The following is a 19027-nucleotide window of genomic DNA, read 5'->3' as shown; positions in this document are numbered from 1 at the left end:
ATGGTAATTTTGCCTTTTCTAGAACATCATATAAAAAGAGCTGTATAATACATACTCTTTTTGTTTGATTTCTTTTCCTCAGCGTGATGATTTTGAGCTTCCTCTAAGTTAATGTGTACATCAATAGTCTATACCCTTTTAATTACTGAATAGTGTTCCATAGCATGGATGTACCACAGTTTATGCATTCACTTGATGATGGATAGTTGGATTGTTTCCAGTGCTTGGCCATTGTGAATAATACGGATTTTTAATATAAGAAGAGACATCTGTCTTTTCTGAGGGAAGAAGGCATAGGTAATCTGTTTATACCCATTTCAGCGCTCTCATTCTATGAAACACTTCTTGTTAAAGGGAAAGCTGTCAATTCAAGAATCTCATGTAGTTTACCATATAAGGCACTCTTCTAAGCACTTTACAATTATTGCTTGTCTTCACAATAATTTTTTGAGATAAGAACTAGTACCCATTCTACAGATGAGGAAACTGAGGCACAGACAGGTTAAATAATTCACACAGCTACTAAGAGCAGAAGAACCTGGACTTAAATATATATTTTTGACACCTTAACCATGATACTCTGCTGCCTCCCAGATAGGATGATTTCAAAGATGGTAAAATAGGGATTATTACCTGTTTAAGAGGTAGTAATTGAGTATTATGTAGTTGCTTTTAATCACAATAACATGGCCTATATTATAACTTCCTGTTATTGAGCTCCTTGAGATTCCTCTCTAGATGCTTAACGTAGATGAGGGAAGTTACTACCAAGCAGGAGTTCATCTTAGTAGAACGATTTGGCAATGCGCATTATTTTTAGTTTCAGTTCACAAATGGTGATTTATTTCTGATTAGCAGCAAAAAGCTAAAAAGATAACACAGCTGATCGACCATGTAACTTCTTACTTTGTACTTACTGAATCAGGTTATTACCTTTCTCTGGATGTGCAAATGCTTCATTTTTATTTAGGAAAAGAAAATCTGGGAGAAAAGGAAGTAAAGAAAAGCAGAAGGTAGAAGCCGGTCACATACGTTACATGTGTCTGCCTAGTCTTTCGCTGCAGGGGTCTTTCTCAGGTTCTGTTCTCAATTTTCTTCTCATCCTATCCTCTGTCTTAGTTATCTTGTTCTCTCCTATAGCCTCAAATAGTATCTCTGACATCTCTGAAGTTAAAGTTAGAATTTTCAACAACTTGTTGGCTACTGTCATATGGCTATTCATAAAACACTTTAGCAGTTCCTGTGGTGGCGCACTGGAAACGAATCTGGCTAGTATCCATGAGGATGTGGGTTCAATCCCTGGCCTCACTCAGTGGGTCGAGGATCCGGCGTTGCTGTGGCTGTGGTGTAGGCTGGCAGCAACAGCTCTGATTGGACCCCTAGCCTGGGAACTTCCATATGCTGCGGGTGCAGCCCTAAAAAGCAAAAAAAAACCCAAAACGCTTTAACTCCACTGTAGCTAAAGTCAAAACCTATTATAGAGTTCCGCCCACCCCCCCAAAAAAAGTTTTCCCTGGTTTCCTATCACAGAAAAGGAGCAGTAGGAATTAGAAACAACAAAGTCCTCATTCATTCTTCCCTCTCCCTAACACCCACATTTAAATAGTCTCCAAGTTCTAGCAATTCTACCTCCTGTAGCCTGTTTCCATTTCCCTTGCCACTTCACCAGACCCTGTTTTCGATATCTCTTGTCAGGCTTATAAACTTTCTGAGTGTTCTGCCTGGTTCCCGCATATGGTTCCTCTAATCCCTCCATCACATTTTAACAGAGATAATACGATCTTCCTAAAACACAGCTTGGATCATTTCATTCCCCCTTGAAAAGCTCTAATAATCTTCAGTGTCTGCTGGAATAAAGTCCAAACTCATGTCTGTAATAGTTAATTATCTACTTTCTTTTTCTCCTCTTGCAAGTTCTCTGCAATCGGGGGCTAGTCTTATCCATTGTCCATCCACTCTCCTGCCTCCCAGGAACTTCAAACGCTGTGCTCCACTCGTGGTCTAATTCACATGTTAAGTAAACAAAGGGGTGCTACTGATAGGAAAAGATGGCCTTGAAGTTTAAAAGGCGGCTAGATGTTTTAATTAGGAGGTCATGGGTGACATTCTAGAAAGCAGTGTAAGTAATGTGACAGGGATAACTTTGTCACACAGAGGAAGACAAGGGAAGATGACAAGAGGGATAGTTGCCAGAAATTGTTTCCTTAAGAATTTGAGGAGGAGGAGTTCCCGTCGTGGCGCAGTGGTTAACGAATCCGACTAAGAACCATGAGGTTGCGGGTTCGATCCCTGCCCTTGCTCAGTGGGTTAAGGATCCGGCGTTGCCATGAGCTGTGGTGTAGGTTGCAGACGCGGCTCGGATCCCGCGTTGCTGTGGCTCTGGCGTAGGCTGGCAGCTACAGCTCCGATTGGACCCCTAGCCTGGGAACCTCCATATGCCGCAGGAGCGGCCCAAGAAATAGCAAAAAAAAAAAAAAAAAAAGAATTTGAGGAGGAGTTCCTGTTGTGGCTCAGTGGTAATGAACCCGGCTAGTAGCCATGGGGCTGTGGGTTCAATTCCTGGCCCTGCTCAGTGTGTTAAGGATCCAGCATTGTCATGTGGTAGAGGCCAGCAGCTGAAGCTCCGATTTGACCCCTAGCCTAGGAACCTCCATATACCATGAGTGTGGTACTAAATTTAAAAAAAAAAAAAATGAAAAAGAAAGGAAAAAAAAAAAAGAATTTGAGGACTTCTCATTGTGGCTCAGCAGGTTAAGAACCTGACTAGTATCCATGAGGACTCAGGCTCTATCCCTGGCCTCACTCAGTGGGTTAACCCAGCATTGCTACAAGCTGTAGTATAGGTCACAGATGCAGCTCAGATCTAGTCTTGCCATGGCTGTGGTGTAGCTTGGCAACTGCAGCTCTGATTCAACCCCTAGCCTGGGAACTTCCATATGCCACAAGTACAGCCCTAAAAAAAAAAAAAAAAAAAAAAAAAAAAGACATAGGACAGTAATTTCAGGGATATACGGTTTGGGGGTCTGTAGGTTACAATTTCAAGTCCATCATCTCCCCACAGATGTGCTTAAGGATAGTCTCTGAGTATTGGAAGTTAGCAGGTCAAGTTACTCCTACAAATGCTGTCCTTTCTTGCTTTTGCTTAAGTCTTCTAGAAGAAGATTGATGTTGAAGGCTGTCCTGGCAGCTCTGGAGGAATTCACTAAGTGCCCCACATTTTCAGGCTCCATTCCTGAGGAGTTCACAGTGTCCATATCAATTAGCTGGCAGAGCTCTGTGTCCCCAAAATGGTCTTTTATGCAATGAAAGTGGCAGTAAGCCAGCACTGGCTCCCCCAGTGACAAACCGTACGCTCAAGTCCCCAGTGTCCACAGACACTGTGCACTTTTAAAAAGAGGCCTGGCTCTGAAGTCTCTACCATCACATTGGAACTGTGCACTGCAGGAATTGCCTCCAGGTCATTCCAAGGGCTGGGATTCACTTGGTTCATACTCTTTTGTTTGTTATTCTCCTTCTGCCTACACTTTTCTCTCAATAACAGATAACTTTGTCGAGTGTTTCTGCTTTGCCTGGCCCTGTATGTTTTACATGCACACTTTTATTTTATCCTCCCCCAAATCCCATGAGATAAAATTATTATCTCAGTTTTGCAAACAAGGAGACTGTGGCTTAGAGCAGTTAACCTAATTCCTGGGCTCATAGAATTTGGTAGTGGCAGAGTACTGAGGAAAGAGGAACTTGGCCCTGCTGTGATCTAAAGTCAGGGTCTGTGCTCTCAACACTACACAATATGCTGCTGCATCTTGATTACTTTGGAGCACAGGGGCCGTTCCTAGTAGGACTATAATCGAGTGAGCTGTACTAGAAAGAGGGTAGAATTCCCAGATGCTAAAATATTTGAATTTAGCAAATGATGAAAGCCACTGTGGTCCCATACCGTTTTGGTCTCCACTTATTTCACCATTCAAATAAATTGTTTCTGCCTTGCATGTAAAGTGCAAGCATTTGGAAGAACAGTAGTTTTGCAGAAGCACACCCAAATTCCCTACCTTTAATGCCGACGTTTTGCCTCTTCATCCCCCTGCCCCTTCATTGCCCTATGTACTGATTACAGTCTCTAAGCTAACAGAGTATAGCCAGCTGCTAGCAGAAAAGATGCCTGGAGTTGTCCTGCAGATCCTTGTTCTCAGAGGAAATATTACGCCACAGTGCTGGTTCATTGTTTTCTCAGCTTATTGTCTGGTTTTCTTTCAGACCCATATAATTACATCAATATTATCCCTGATCCCTTTTTCTTTCCCTCCAAGGTACTCAAATAAGATCCAGTTTTCTTCATTCTTTTCCCTCTTTTCTCTATTACTCGTTCCAAATGAACTAAAGAAAGATGCATGGCATCACTTATCAAGAGGATTTAGGATTCCCATTATTATTATTATTATTATTATTTTTGTCTTTTTGCCATTTCTTGGGCGGCTCCCACCGCATATGGATGTTCCCAGGCTAGGGGTCCAATCGGAGCTGCAGCCACCGGCCTACACCACAGCCACAGCAACGCAGGATCCCAGCCATGTCTGTGACCTACATCACAGCTCAGGGCAACGCCAGATCCTCAACCCACTGAGCAAGGGCAGGGATCAAACCCGCAACCTCATGGTTCCTAGTCGGATTCGTTAACCACTGTGCCACAACAGGCACTCCGGGTTCCCATATGTTTTTGACTTGTGCTGCTTAAACACCAGCCTTGCCCATGCGTTAGACCCTCTCCCTTCCTCTGCTTGCTTCTCTTCGCTTCCCTCCCCACCACCGCCTGTGCACATGCACAAACACACACATACTTTCAATTAATTACTCTTTGAATTAATGGCCTGAGATACTTTCAGATGGAACAAGATGGTCCCTCATGCAGTTGAGACTTTGGCAAAAGAATAGTCACCTGGGGAGACTCGTTGATTTGGCACTAGAGTGTATAAGATGTAGCTTAGATAGGAATCAAGTGGCACTGACTCAAAGGCCCTGCTCCTCACTCAGCTCCCCCTGCCCTACCTGAACTTCGCTGTTGACATATCTAGAGTTTGTTTCTGGCACTTAGGTGGCATTACTGTTACTAAATGTAGCAGTCGCTATTGAGTACCATCTCTACTTCCTTCAGCATCTAGCCTTTTCCCCTTCGTGACTGTTATGAGAATAAAGTGGGAGTATCTCATATGTAATATAAATAATAATATGAAGTAGAAATATAAATGTCTTCCTATTGCCTGGTCATGATCTAAAGACTTGAAGGGACGGTATGCCAGAAGATTTGGGGAGGGTGTCCGAAGTTTGATTTCAATGCAAGGCTTTCCAGCAGTACCTTTGACTTAGGAGGGAGATAGGATTCATCGATTTTGTTGCCCTCCTGTCATCATCACTGCCTTTTTCTTGCCCAGGGACACAACAGTCATCAGCCACTCTCCTAACACCAGCTATGACACAGCTCTAGAAGCTCGAATCCAGAAGGAGGAAGAAGAAATCTTGATGGCCAATAAGCGTTGCCTTGACATGGAGGGCAGGTAAAATGTTGATCTAGACCCTGAAAGATCTGAGAAGTTGGTATGGAGACCAGATAGGCCGGTAGGGAAGGGCAGAGCATCTTCCTTCACAGGGACACCTGATAATGTAGCCTCCCCCAACCTCTGCACCCTTGCCAGCATTTTACTTAGGATTTGAGATGCAGTCTCCTTTACCTCGCTCATTCCCACTAACTGTGGAATGCCAAGTAACATTGCTTTTCCCATGGGCCTCAGTAATTGTATTCTATCCAGCATCTGAATTGTTGGCATTTGCGCTCTGGGGTATTCTTTCTAGCATTGCACCTCAACTCTGTGCTATAGCAGAGTGCTCAGTAAAAGAACATCCACTCAAACTGGGAGCCAGGGCATCTGATGTGATGTCTCTTAGGAACTCATTATCATTTACTTATTAGCCAAGTTGCAGCCCATTCTTAGAAGTTCTCATCTTCTCATGGACTCATCATTTCCATTGACTTAGATTCTTCGCTATGGTCCCACTACATCAGTTTACTTTCTCACACACAGCCTTTCTTTCACTGATGCACTGCTTGGATGGCCTAAAGTTTAAGCGACTCTTGGATCCTCCACTGTGCCCATTTGGGTGTATAAAAGGCATTAGAAATTGTTGCACCCTGTCTCAGGTCTTGCAACTCAAAAGTAACGAAATAAAAAAATAAAAAAATAAAATACAAGAAAAGTAAAAAATAAAATAAAATGAACTACAAAGATATGTTATACAAAAAAAAAAAAAAAAAGGCTCAACAAGACCATCCTTCAGTCAAAAAGATAATGGGAGCTCAAATCCATGCAAGTAGTGAGCCCAGAACCTGGAGGTAGCCACAGGGTTTTATATGTTCTTTGCTTTTGGCTCTTAGGATCAAGACCCTCCATGCCCAGATTATTGAGAAGGATGCCATGATCAAAGTACTCCAGCAGCGTTCCCGGAAGGAGCCGAGTAAGACAGAGCAGCTGTCATCCATGCGGCCAGCAAAGTCTCTGATGTCCATTTCCAATGCTGGATCAGGCTTGCTCTCCCACTCTTCCACCTTGACCGGCACCCCCATCATGGAGGAGAAGCGGGATGACAAGAGCTGGAAGGGGAGCTTAGGTAATGATAGTAAATAAGGAAGATCAAAGTGACACGTTTAAGGAACCTTGACTAAAGATGCTTGCCCATGTGGCAGTGAAAAGGAGCGATGGTCCTAACTCTAGAGAGGAAGATATAACAGGTTGGGTATTTGACACCCCCCCACCCCGAGAGGTTGGCTGCATATTTAGCAGCCCTTCCACACTGTAAAGTCTCCCTGAGAGAATATTGGTTGAATCCAAGGCCTTAGAAGATAAAAATCCTGAGTTATATTTGTGTGGGAAGGAAGATAACTTCAGTTTCCTCTTAAAAATTCTCATCTTTGGCTTTTGCCATGCAGGACCTTTTGTCTTTGTTCAAAGCCCATGTGGCCTTTGTGTCATTCAAAATTTCAGTATTCCAGCCTTTTCTGGGTTCTTTCTGCCCATAAGATAGGAGGACGCGGAGTTCTAGTTAAGCTCAATGAAGCTGGGTAGCAGGTTTGTTACCAGAATGTTCTGAGATGAGAACAGAATGTACTCTTTCACTTCATTCCTGTCCATTCCTTCCCCTGTAATCAAAACCCCAGAAGTTTTGTGGATACCATGAAGCACATTTTTAGAGCCTGAGAAAACAAGCTATCTACATTTTCACTGTAGCTCTTTTTCCTGCTCTTAATACCCTTTTCGGTCCTCTGACACTTACCGTGTCCTTTGGTTAAAGTAGGTGTTTAGGTCACCATGGTCATGATTAGAACTTTAGATCACGCAATTATTATCACACTCATCTGCAACCACAGGCTTCTTGCCCTGATCCCTTCCAGCTGTCTGGTAATGGATGGTGTCGGTTAGAAGTGGAACTGAGTAGAAGCATTCTGACAGCTCGTTGGAAATCAATCACCATTGGAAAAATAAATCAAAACAGATACGCAGGACGTTTAAAGGTTTAATACGTTGTGGTGGGAGGTTGGAGAATGAAAACCAGAAGGGATCTGCCAAGTCCTGAAAGAAGCTTTTAGCCATGGTGGGAGGTGCCTGGCGGACTGATTCCTGGGTTCCCCGGAGGCAAAAGTAAAGAATTTGGAACCATTCATATTTATCGTGAACCTCCCGAGAGGAAGAAGAGGTAATCAGATGTCTGTATTGGAATAGCCTATAGTGTCCTAACCTCCTTCCTTCCTTCCTTGGTAGGTATCCTCCTGGGTGGAGACTACCGTGCCGAGTCTGTACCTTCCACGCCTTCGCCTGTGCCGCCTTCCACTCCCCTGCTCTCAGCTCACTCCAAGACTGGCAGCCGGGACTGCAGCACCCAAACGGAACGGGGAACGGAACCCAACAAAACCGCAGCTGTCGCTCCAATCTCTGTTCCTGCTCCAGTTGCTGCTGCCGCCACTGCTGCTGCCATCACTGCCGCCACTGCCACCAACACTGCCACCGCTGCCACCAACACCACCACCATGGTAGCTGCTGCTCCAGTGGCTGTGGCTGCCGCTGCTCCAACTGCTGCCACCCCATCTCCAGCAACTGCTGCTGCTGCTCTTGCCGCTGCTGTTTCTCCAGCTGCTGCTGCTCCGATTCCAGCTGCTGCCTCTGCTGTTGCTGCTGCTGTTGTTGCTCCTGCTGCTGCTGCTGTTCAGGTTGCTCCAGCTGCTCCGGCTCCGGTTCTAGCTCCAGCTCCAACTCCGGTTCCGGCTCCAGCAACGGCTCAGGTTTCTGCTCCGGCTCAGACTCAGGCACCAGCTCCGGCTCCGGCTGCGGCTGCTCCTCCAGCTCCAGCTTCAACTCCAGCTTTGGCTCAGGCTGAGGCTCCTGCAAGTCCAGCTCCCGGTTCTGGACCACGTCGTTCGCCTGTACCAAGTTTGAGCTGCAATCCAGATAAAACAGGTAATAATTCTCTCCATCTGGTAGCTGTGGGCTTTGCCCTCAATTACAGATGTGTGTGTTGGCCGCTGCTCTTTAGGCTCAGTTGGTCATTTAGTTGGGCCTTCTCAAGTTCTAAAGCGGATTAATCAGAAGAGATAAGGGCAGAGAGTCTGTAAATGACTTCTCCAGGATAGGAACGGGCTGAGTCAAGGCCATTCTCTCAGTAGTAAATGCTCAGGTGAACAAGAAGCAGGGGGTGGGTAGCAGGCAGATCTCACTTTGCCATTGGCTTGATGTGAGCTCTAAAGCCATTTCTGCAATTTGAGTTTTCACCTAAGTGTTTTCTAACCCCTTATTTCCATTTAGATGGCCCTGTTTTCCACTGCAATACTCTGGAAAGAAAAGCTCCCATTCAGATCCTGGGACAAGAGCCTGATGCAGAGATGGTGGAATATCTCATCTAAACGGCCTAATCCAGAGCTGCAGTGTATCAGCAAGAATGTTTTTAATCATTTTTCCCTTTTGTTTGTTCTTCTTTTGAGGGTCAGGACAAGGGTTGGGGGGGAATGTTTTTTTTTAATGGGACTTTTTATTGAAACAACATAGTACTTAGGTAATACCATACGAACTCCAGTCTGTTCTGGTACACTTAGAGAGTACCTCGGAAGCCAGATCAATCAGAATGTGCTCTAGAGTCTCTTGTTCGGATTTCTCCAAATACTGGGACTGTTTCTAGCTGGGTAGACATCAATGTTTTCAATGTGCTGAAATTTGTTGAGCATTTCCATATTCCAGATCATTCTTTGATTCGAAGAGCACAGCATGTTCAGAAGACAGTGTGTAACATGTAGTTCGGAAGTGGGAAGCCAGAAAGAATGTGGGTGTGTGCTGTTTTGTATAGTAACCATATAGGCAGCATCCAGAGAGAGCTCTCGCCTCGGGCTCACGAAAAGGAATAGCTTTAGGAGCTCCATAAACTGGAGAAAAGGTAGGGAGTATTGGGGTATGGAAGGGTGCTGGAGCTAATTTTCCCTCCCAATTTCCCAGCTACCCTGGGCCAGGAGAGTGTGTTTTTCTTTATTTCAGCGGTGCTTTGGAAGTGGATTCTTTTGGTTCCCTCATGGAGGTTCATACATTCATATATATACTCTGGAGTAATTTATGCATTGGGATAATTAATATATTGCTTTCAGATGCTAGGAGAGTAAATTAGCTGAGTGATACACAACTTCTTCTCTCTTAGGGAGTTAGACCATCAGAGGCCTTGATGGAGAGTTGCATGAGGTGCTGTATGCAGACTGGTGTGGTCTGTGTGTAGCCAGGAGCACAGCTTACTTGCCTTTCCCGAGACCAATCTGCTTAGTGTTTATTTTTTCTCCAGCACAGATTCACTGGTTGTGTCACCCGTCTCAAATTGCCAGTCATTTGCCAGATGAGGAAGCATTTCTGTTGACGGGTTGAATGCTTTGCATTTCTGGTGACTACTTTGAAATAACTCATGTTGTCTTTCCCAAATTCTTCAAAAGCATAGTTGACTATCACCTCCAAGGGAAGAGCATCAGAAGCCCAAAGTACTATGCTGCGGTCAGGGGAGGGGGGCTGCAGCAGTATCCTCAGCTACCTCTTCTCACTGCCAGTGACTCCATCTGGGAATACCTTTGGAGAGCAGCAGGAAATGCGCATGTGGGCAGGGACCAAGGAGGCCAGGGCCCCAAGCCTTAGGGCTGCCTCTAGGGACACAGAAGGGCTGCCTGTTGCCACAGGTCTCTGCCCTGTGTCACCTCTCTGCCCTTCCTTAAGGTGACAAATCCACAGATAATGTCATTAAGATAAGTTTTCAGGGGTATGGGGGGGTGAGGGGAGTTGGGGGGGTGTTAGGTGAGGGTGGGGGGTAGAGGTTTGGGGATGTGTTAGTTAGAAACCAGATTAATAGGATCTTAGGCCTGATATATGACGTTGTGAGGCATAGTGGCTGGAAGGAACTTTAGCAATATAGCCCGACTCCCTCATTTTAGTAATGAGGAATCTGAGACCCAGAGAGGTTGAATGACTTTTTCCAGATCACACAGCACAGCGTTCCGCTCTGCCAGTTACCATGCTTATTTTGGGAAACCCTTATATACAAAAAGCCCTATGTTAAGAAAAGACAGCGACATGGCCCAGGGCACATGCATTTTGGAAAATGCCCCTGGCTTGCATAGTTTGTCCAGGGTTTTGAATTCCTATCTGCCTCTCCTGCAGTGCCTTTTGCAAGGTTTTCCCTTTCCTGATCCTTATTTCAACACTGAGTCACATGAACCATCCCCCTAAGAAATCAGTCTTACTTCTTCTCTTGCTATGGGATTGGCTGTCCTGGATCATCTTACACAGTTCCTCTGTGAGTATAGGAATGGCATATGTAACAGTATTTTAATGTTGTTCCTAAAAAAGAATTATTTTGTATGTGGTAGGGGAGAGACAGGAGGGAGGGTGATAGGATTTTTCAGCCAGCCCTGACATTTCTGCTAATGAAGTGATCATCCTACACATTAGTCCTCAGTCATCAAGTGAATATCAAATAGAAATTAAAAGTACATACAGATGTGATAAATTCATTTGAGTAATAAAAAAAAGTTTAAAAGTACATTGGTGTTAATACTCATACTACCCTTCACTCATAGGGAAAGAAACGCTCAAATAATAGAAGCAACAAGTAGCAAATCCAGGACTGCTACTTTCTATCCAAATAAATTTTTAAAAATAAACTAAAACCTTTCATCGACTCCTTTCATGGTTATAACACACAGCCGTAATTTTTGCTAGCTCTAGGAGGCATCATTTTAATCACAATCTGTAAGGTGACAAATGTCATACATTCCACACCGTGTGGCAGCCATCTCTTTAGACTCATATTTTGGGAAAAGGAAGAAGTTCTTGGTCAAGTACTATTTTGAACTTTCTACAGCTTCTCTTTCCCTTCACATCAGAGGGAGTCCTTTTAGGCTCAATTTTTGATCCCAGGTAATTTGCTAAAATAATATGGTACATCTCAGAGATGGAAGAAGTCCATGTCAGTGTATTATGTTTACGAGGACGACAGATTCAGCCTTTTCAGAAAATCTCTAATAGATGTCATTTAAAAAATTCAGGTTTATGGGGGAAATCTTGAGTTAGCCACCTTTTCATGATTGTGTGGATGTAACATTTGGGGGAATCTTTCTGGACTCCCACCTATCTATGCATTTTACTGGCACCTCAGGACAGGAGGGTGAACTTGTCTTAACTCGTACTGCCTGGTGGTCTCTGGGGACCTTCTAAGTCAGTTGAACACCATTGTCCCATGTACAGAAAACCTTCATTAGAACAAACTTTACTTGATATAAAATTCCTATTAACAATTTTTTATTAAATAAAACTAGCTTGAGCTTTCTTTTAAGGTCATGTATCTTGATTGTTGTTTTAATGAAGGATTTGTTTTCAATGCTGCTTTTGAGCTTCAGGATGACAGGATAGTAGGAACCTGAAATACTGCCGTCATCTGCCATAGGAAACACACCAAGAGACCTGTCATGCTCTCTTTTTCTTGTTACACAGTTGAGTGGAGACAGCAGTTGGAAAATGAACAGACTGATTGTGCAGACTACTTTTTATGAAGAGCCTAATCACTCATAATGCGGCAGCTTAAAGTGTATACGTATGCACTAACTTTTATAAATTATATTCTCATGTCTGTTAGCCATACAATCTCCTGTTATCTCTATTGCTCATTCACATATGGAATGTGTTACTTAAAATGTGTGCATTCTTACTGAACATGTTTTCAAAGGAAGACATCAGCTACGGGCTAATTGCCACCAATGTCAGCCCGCCATGATCCTTAGAAATCTATCTTCCATGTACCATCCATCATCAGTTGGACAAGTGTTGGGAGTTTGTTTATCTTTTTCTGGTAGCAACGATGGTTTACATGGAGCCATCAAACCTCCTTCTGGCCTCCCTTGTGATTGATGGCATGTTTGTAAAATGGATAGCTGGGGTTGGTAGAAGGCTAGGCAGGAATCACCTTTGGGTTAAAGTGTATGTGGCCCCATAATGATTGAGACCCCCCCATTCTGTAATCAACTGAGCTAGTTCCAATAAAGTTAAGCAGGTTTGAATCCACTTTGTGCCTATCTTTTCACTGACAATAAAGTTAGCTATTTTAAAATGCAGTACTGTGTGGAAAATGCTTTGGTGTTTACCCAACGGAGGCTTTATTTGCGCTGTATCAGTGATTACTTTCAATTTAGTATGTGGTGAAATTGCCTTTCAAGGGCAGCATGTGGCAGAATTTGCATTTGCTTAAAGTATGGAATGTGATTATAAAGTATTAAGATAACACCACCGTGGGCCGCATGGTCTAATCGGTTCCTTTATATATTCAGGCAGCATATATTAAAAGCTTTGCATCTTTTTATCTCCTGGTTCCAAGGGATAAAACGATGGCCACCCAAAGCAGAGAATTCATCCTTTGGTTAGGATTTTGGAAGGCTTCTTGATGTTCCTTTTGTACCCTTGTTCTTATGCCAATTCATCAGTTTTGGTTGAAGGAGCTTGTTATTAAAAGCAAATCAAAACCACAAACAAGTTGGCTCTTTTCACTGAAAATGTTAAAGCTGCCTTTACACTGCCCTCTCTGTGCCTCCTGTTTACCACTGAGTCCCAGTCTGACCCGGGAGGATAAGATCCCCACAGGCTTTGAAATGACACTTTCACAGTGAAATTGGGCTTGATGGGTGTTGCAAAAGAGATGGGAAGGGGGTATAGAATGCATTCAATTCTAAATTCGATTTTTTTTTTAAGCTGTGCTACGTTCCCTCCATATTTATGATGAGTGCTTTGATAACTATATGCGTGAAAGCCCAGTCCTCTTTTTCAGGGCAAAGGAGATAGTATTAACTTCACCTTTTTACAAAACTTTGTGGAGCATTCCTTTCAGGAATATACTGTGCCTAGTTCTTAATGAGCAGTCATTTGTGGAGAGAAAAAGCAAGTGTCCCTTTAAAAGTGACTAAGGTCACATTGTAGGAAAATTTCTATATGTTATGCAGTATTATAATCAATCTTATTATCTCTATGGTACTGCGCCTCCCATCCTGTGGGCCACCCCTACCATGATTAGTGATCTACTCAGTCTGTATGAGTTACACATTGCAGGAAAAAAAAAAAAAAAACACCCCCTGCTTCTCACCTTCGCCTCCATCTTATCCTGCGGAAAGGTTTTTACTGGAGGAGAAAAATGTATAAGTGATTTGGTCTTAGAATCGTTTCTACATTGCTTGGAGGTCACCCTGATAGTTGGAGCGAAGTCCCCTGAATGACAGGACTTAGTTTCCAAAAAGAAATATGTTCTCTACAACTTTAAAATTGCATACCACATCCAAGTACCTCACTCCTCAGATGCCCAAACTGGCCAAGCCCAGGCTATTTATTTTGGCTCCCACTCTTTTTCATTTGTCTGTTGCCTCTACCCTTAGCTTTAGGCACAGGGGAATTGTTGAATGACTACATATTAGATGTTTCCCTTGTGTATGAGGCCCCAAAGTTCCAAAAAATACAGTCCCTAATTGTAGTTTCTTAGAGAAAACCGCACATGCACATACACATATTTACAATCCACTGTGATACGTGAAATGGAAGAAGTTCAAACAGGATACGGAAATGGTGCAAAGAAGGGAGTGATTTCGGGAATGGAACAGAGAGTTGGATGCGTGTGGGAAGAACCACATTGAGCTTTGAAGGCTGTACAGGTATTAACCTGGTGTACTAGGAGATGGGGACAAAATGCCAGGCAAGAGAAAGAGCTTGTGCGAAGGAAATCTCACTTGGTCAGACCTGCAACAGAATGAAAACTATGTTTCCAAGATCAAAGTCTCTAGAGAACTACTCTGAATTTTAACGACTTCTTAATGGCAACTTAAAAACTCAATAGGACATTCTGGTCCAGAAGTTGAAAGAACATGGAGTTCTAGGTCCAAATGTGCCGCAAAACAGATGTTTACCTTTGTACAGATCTCTTAACGGGATCAGAGACGTTTATCAGTAAAATAGGGATAAATACTTATCCCCGCAGACCTCTTGGAGAGAGGATAAGAGTGCTTCACAAAGTGAGAATATAAAAAGATGCTGGTCAAAATGATAGGCTGAATCTATAAAGATGAAATGGTTTACTTAACTTTCCATCAAAGAAAAATTCAAACTTGCACAAATACAGAACACTCTAAGGCACTTCTGTGTGTCCATGACCGGGCTGTACCAGTTACCAACACACACCAAATCTTGCCTCATTTATCACCACCACCCATCCACCCTATGTTATTTTGAAGCACATCCCAGACATAATAGCATTTCATCCCAGAATACTTTTGTATGCATAAAGATGACATTTTTATTAATGAAAAATGTGAAGGCTACTCCAGGAACGAAAATGAACAACCCACCAACACAACAAAATGATATCATCTTTGTGCTTCATCGCTTACAAAACGTCTTGGTTTGATACCAGTTCTCCTGCCCTAAATTAAAACTTAATCTCAAAAATGGAGAGGTTCATTCTCCCACAATTCACATATCAAAGGGGAAGATATGTTCTCTAAAGAAACTCCAATGAAGTTTCCAAGCTATCATTCCTCCTCTAAGCCATATAAAAAGCTCCAGCTCCTTAAAAGTCCTTGTCATCCAACTATTCCTTGTTTACTCTTATCTACCAATTTGGTCACTCTCCTAAGCACACTAATGATTTGGCTCCCTGGGTCACAGTTTTCCTCTCCAGGTTCAAAGACACGGTTACCATCTTGGCCTATCAGCTTCATTGCCCTCTCCAGCCCCACATACCTCCATGTTCGTTTCCCTGGCTGACCCGAACCTTGGCATCGTGCAGAACTCTTCCACCGTGGAGATCACATGCCCCAGAAGCCCACTCTGACCACAGTCTCCCATCCTCCTGGTTCTCCTACTCCCACTTTATATATCTTCCCTTTGACTTCCCAGAGCCCTCAAAGTCCTTTGATGCCCCTATTTCCTCAACTTTTAGCCCTGACCTACCTGATCTGAACCTCACACTCAAATCACCTGAACATTCAGATCATTCATACCCTTAAAACCACAATCACTCATCACAAGCCAGCAACTCATGAGTCATGCTTGACACCCCCTTCTTCCTCGTAGATGATGTCCAATCTATCACTGATCCTAACAAAATAAATCACAAAATCCATTCAATAGTCTCCAATTCTACCACCAACAACCTATTTTAGGCTCTCATTATCTTTCACCTAGACTATTTCAATAGTATTAACTGATCTGCCATGCCCACTCTTTTCCTTTTTTTATATCTATTTAGCAACAAATATTTATATTTATTCAGCAACAAATATAATTCATATCATGTCATTCCCCTGCTTAAAATCTTTCAAAAATTCCCACTGCAAAGTGAATGAGGACTTCCCATTGTGGCTCAGCGGCAACAACCTGACTAATATCTATGAGGACAAGGGTTCAATCCCTGGCTTCGCTCAGTCGGTTAAGGATCCAGTGTTGCTGTGAGCTGTGGTATAGGTCGAAGACATGGCTCAGATCGTCATTGTTGTGGCTATGATGTAAGCTCACAGCTATAGCTCCAATTCAACCCCTAGCCTGAGAACTTCCACACGCCTCAAGTGCAGCTCTGAAAAGAAAAAAAGAAAAAGTGAATGAGACCACAAGAGTTAAACAACTAACCCCACATTTGGGGGGATTTGCTGGATTTGAAACTAAAACCCAAATATCTTGAACTCTTGCTCCAATAGGGTCATTTATCGTGCCTTATTCTGAGTATCTTCTTTTTCTTAGGCTCACAGCACACCACTGCAATGGCATCATTATTCTCTCTGATATTAACCTAGAAGAATACCTCTTGAAGTCTTTTCCAAACCATCTGTATCAGAATCTCCTCAGCCAGGTGTTTATTCAATGCACACTCCCTGGCTTTGCCTCCAGGGAAATAATCCTGTAGTTCTAGGATAAGACCCAGGAATTTGCAATTTAACAAGCTTCCCAGGAGACTTTGATGTAGTTTGTCCTGAGACTACATACTTTGAAAAACTCTGGCCGAGGATTTCCTGGCATTTATCTTACTTCCCTCCCCCTCTTCAGTTCCTCTGCTACATAAAAGATTCTCAACTGCACACAGTTAAATGATTAAGTCCAGTTTGAACATTAGCTATCACCACACACCCTTACTTCAATAGGCAGCCATTTTCTCTGTGTTGTTCACTCTTAGTATCTATCAGTAGGTACCTAGTCTCCTCAGATATAATTCTTAAGTGGTTGAATTTAGTGCTCTGAGGAAACAAGACATATTGGTTACCTTTGTTATTGGTTTACATGGTTTATAGTCTTTAAGACAACCACAACCATATTTATGATCTTGGTCAGCTCATTTAGCTCCAATAATATGAGACCACTGGATTATAATTTCCAATGTCCCTTTCGAGTCTTATATTCCTTGATTCCATGGGACTAAATACGACCTCTCAGGTCATAGATTTTTTTGCATGGATCAAAAATTGGCCATGTGGCACAGATAAAAGCTTTTAAAATCTGAATATATTGAAAATATTCCAAAGGCCTAAAATCTATTTATCAAACTTCAATTTTTTTTTCTGCCAGTTCTGCCCACACTTGGCATTTTATTCTCCCATCTTGGCAATACATATTTCATTCTCCTTCTATACATGCCATCTTCCAAAAAGGCACATCTACAAGAATAAATTTCCCAGAAAAATCAAAGATCAAAACATAGAGAAGGTAGGATAGTTTAAATTTCTTTCAAGCTATGAGTCTATGGTAATTCGCATTTATTCAGTTGTAGGGGGCTGAGTGGCACAAACAAGGGAAGGTAAAAGGGAAATAATCAAGGCCAAGAGAATGATGCCATTCGCTGAGCTACGATGAAACCCATGGGACTAACTAGAGCTAGGAGAGAAAAAGGAAAAGACATTTTTTTGTAACTTGCCAGTTGTTAAAAACTAGTTGTGCAACAAGAACATAACATATGTATTCTTCCCAACAACAAAAGTTTAAGAGATCCAAATTTTTTTAACATGTCTTTTTAAAACTCTTTTCTTTTTTCACACCCAGGGGCAAATCCACATCTTGTGCATTTTGAAATTTAGACAATTTGGAAAACCCTCTTTATGAAAAAGGATTTTTTAAATTATAAATACACAACCAGAGGGTAAAGTACTTATTTAGAATGAGAAATCAGAACTAATCACAAAATTTCTAAAGCTGACAAACCTCACATATATAACAATAAAAAAGAAAAACAACAGAATATTTTTTGTTAATTAATTGCCCAGCACACCCCTATAATACATTTTTCCTACACTCTTGGCTTCATGTTTTTGTTGGCTTCTTCATATGACAATGGTTTTGTAATATCATTTCCTATCCTAGCTAGAGAATCGGAAGATAATGTAGTCTTCCCCCAGCATGGTTAATCTAAATGTATTTTTTTGTTGTTTTTTTAGAGCTGCATGTGCGGCATATGGAAGTTCCCAGGCTAGGGGTTGAATCAGAGGAGCTACAGCTGCCAGTCTATACCACAGACACAGCAACACCAGATCCGAGCCACATCTGTGACCGACACCACAGCTCACGGCAACACTGGATCCTTAACCCACTGAATGAGGCCAGGAATCGAACGCACATCCTCATGGATACTAGTTGGGTTCTTAACCCGCTGAGCCACAACAAGAATTCCTCAAAATGTATTGTTATTATGGAAAACTAAAGCATGCAATTTCATGAATACTTGAAGTAGAAACGGTGCTTGTAGAATTGATGCAGGTTTGTGCTCTCTACACATAAGAATTCTGGTAAATTATATTTTAGGCAACCCCTATCACAGAATAAAAGTACTATGCCTAGTTGTATATACTGTATTATTGAGTATATTTCTAAGAGAAGAAAACTTTCTCTGTTTTTAGACATTCATGAAAATGAATACCCGCATACCATTTTGCACATCAGGGGACTGAAGAAAATTTCTACAGATTTGTTTCTGGATCCATACATTCCAAACCTTATGTCAGTACCCACATACTTTCAGGGCCGAGTACCATAAGACACATTCATAGAGTGATAAAACTTCTGGCTTTGCACCTGTGTATTACCATGCTGGATAATTCAGCACAGTGAGCAGTGGAGGTATTTCTGGAAGTCATTCCTTTACCAGGGTGGTTTAGCAATGATTTATCTACACGTAGGACTGACTGCAAACCACATAAATATATCACTGAACACAAACTAAATATATCTCCCACCAAACTTCCCCTTTGCTAGATCTCCAACATGAGAGAAAGTGTTAGGGACGGAAATGAGAGTGGGATGAGATTAGCAGTTATACTAGTCAGGGTTCTCCAGAAAAACAAAACAAGAGAGGGGAGGGATGGAGTTCCTGTAGTGCACAGCAGAAACAAATCCAACCAATAACCATGAGGATGCCAGTTCTATCCCTGGCCTCGCTCATTGGGTCCAGGATCCCGGGT

At 42.5% G+C, this 19027-nt stretch overlaps 1 protein-coding gene across 7 annotated transcripts in view; it reads left to right on the top strand.

Moving 5' to 3' along the window:
- The window catches only part of AMOT (angiomotin), a 65868-nt gene extending 53201 nt beyond the window's left edge, over window positions 1-12667 (top strand). For all 7 annotated transcript variants that reach the window (XM_021080791.2, XM_005673837.4, XM_005673836.4 and 4 more), the window contains 4 exons: window positions 5427-5549; window positions 6425-6657; window positions 7806-8498; window positions 8844-12667. In XM_021080791.2, coding sequence (XP_020936450.1) covers window positions 5427-5549; window positions 6425-6657; window positions 7806-8498; window positions 8844-8941 — 1147 coding nt within the window. In that variant the 3' untranslated portion in view covers window positions 8942-12667. The remainder of the gene's footprint in view (window positions 1-5426; window positions 5550-6424; window positions 6658-7805; window positions 8499-8843) is intronic.
- Window positions 12668-19027: the final 6360 nt, after the last annotated feature.

The sequence above is a fragment of the Sus scrofa genome, chromosome X (genome assembly GCF_054392235.1).
Source record: "Sus scrofa isolate SSC_HxYL_T2T_F1_AM1 chromosome X, Sscrofa_HxYL_maternal_Yorkshire_Landrace_v2.0, whole genome shotgun sequence".
Taxonomy (NCBI): domain Eukaryota; kingdom Metazoa; phylum Chordata; class Mammalia; order Artiodactyla; family Suidae; genus Sus; species Sus scrofa.
Note: the sequence above shows the minus strand (reverse complement) of the source record. Positions and strands in the feature narration are given on the sequence as shown.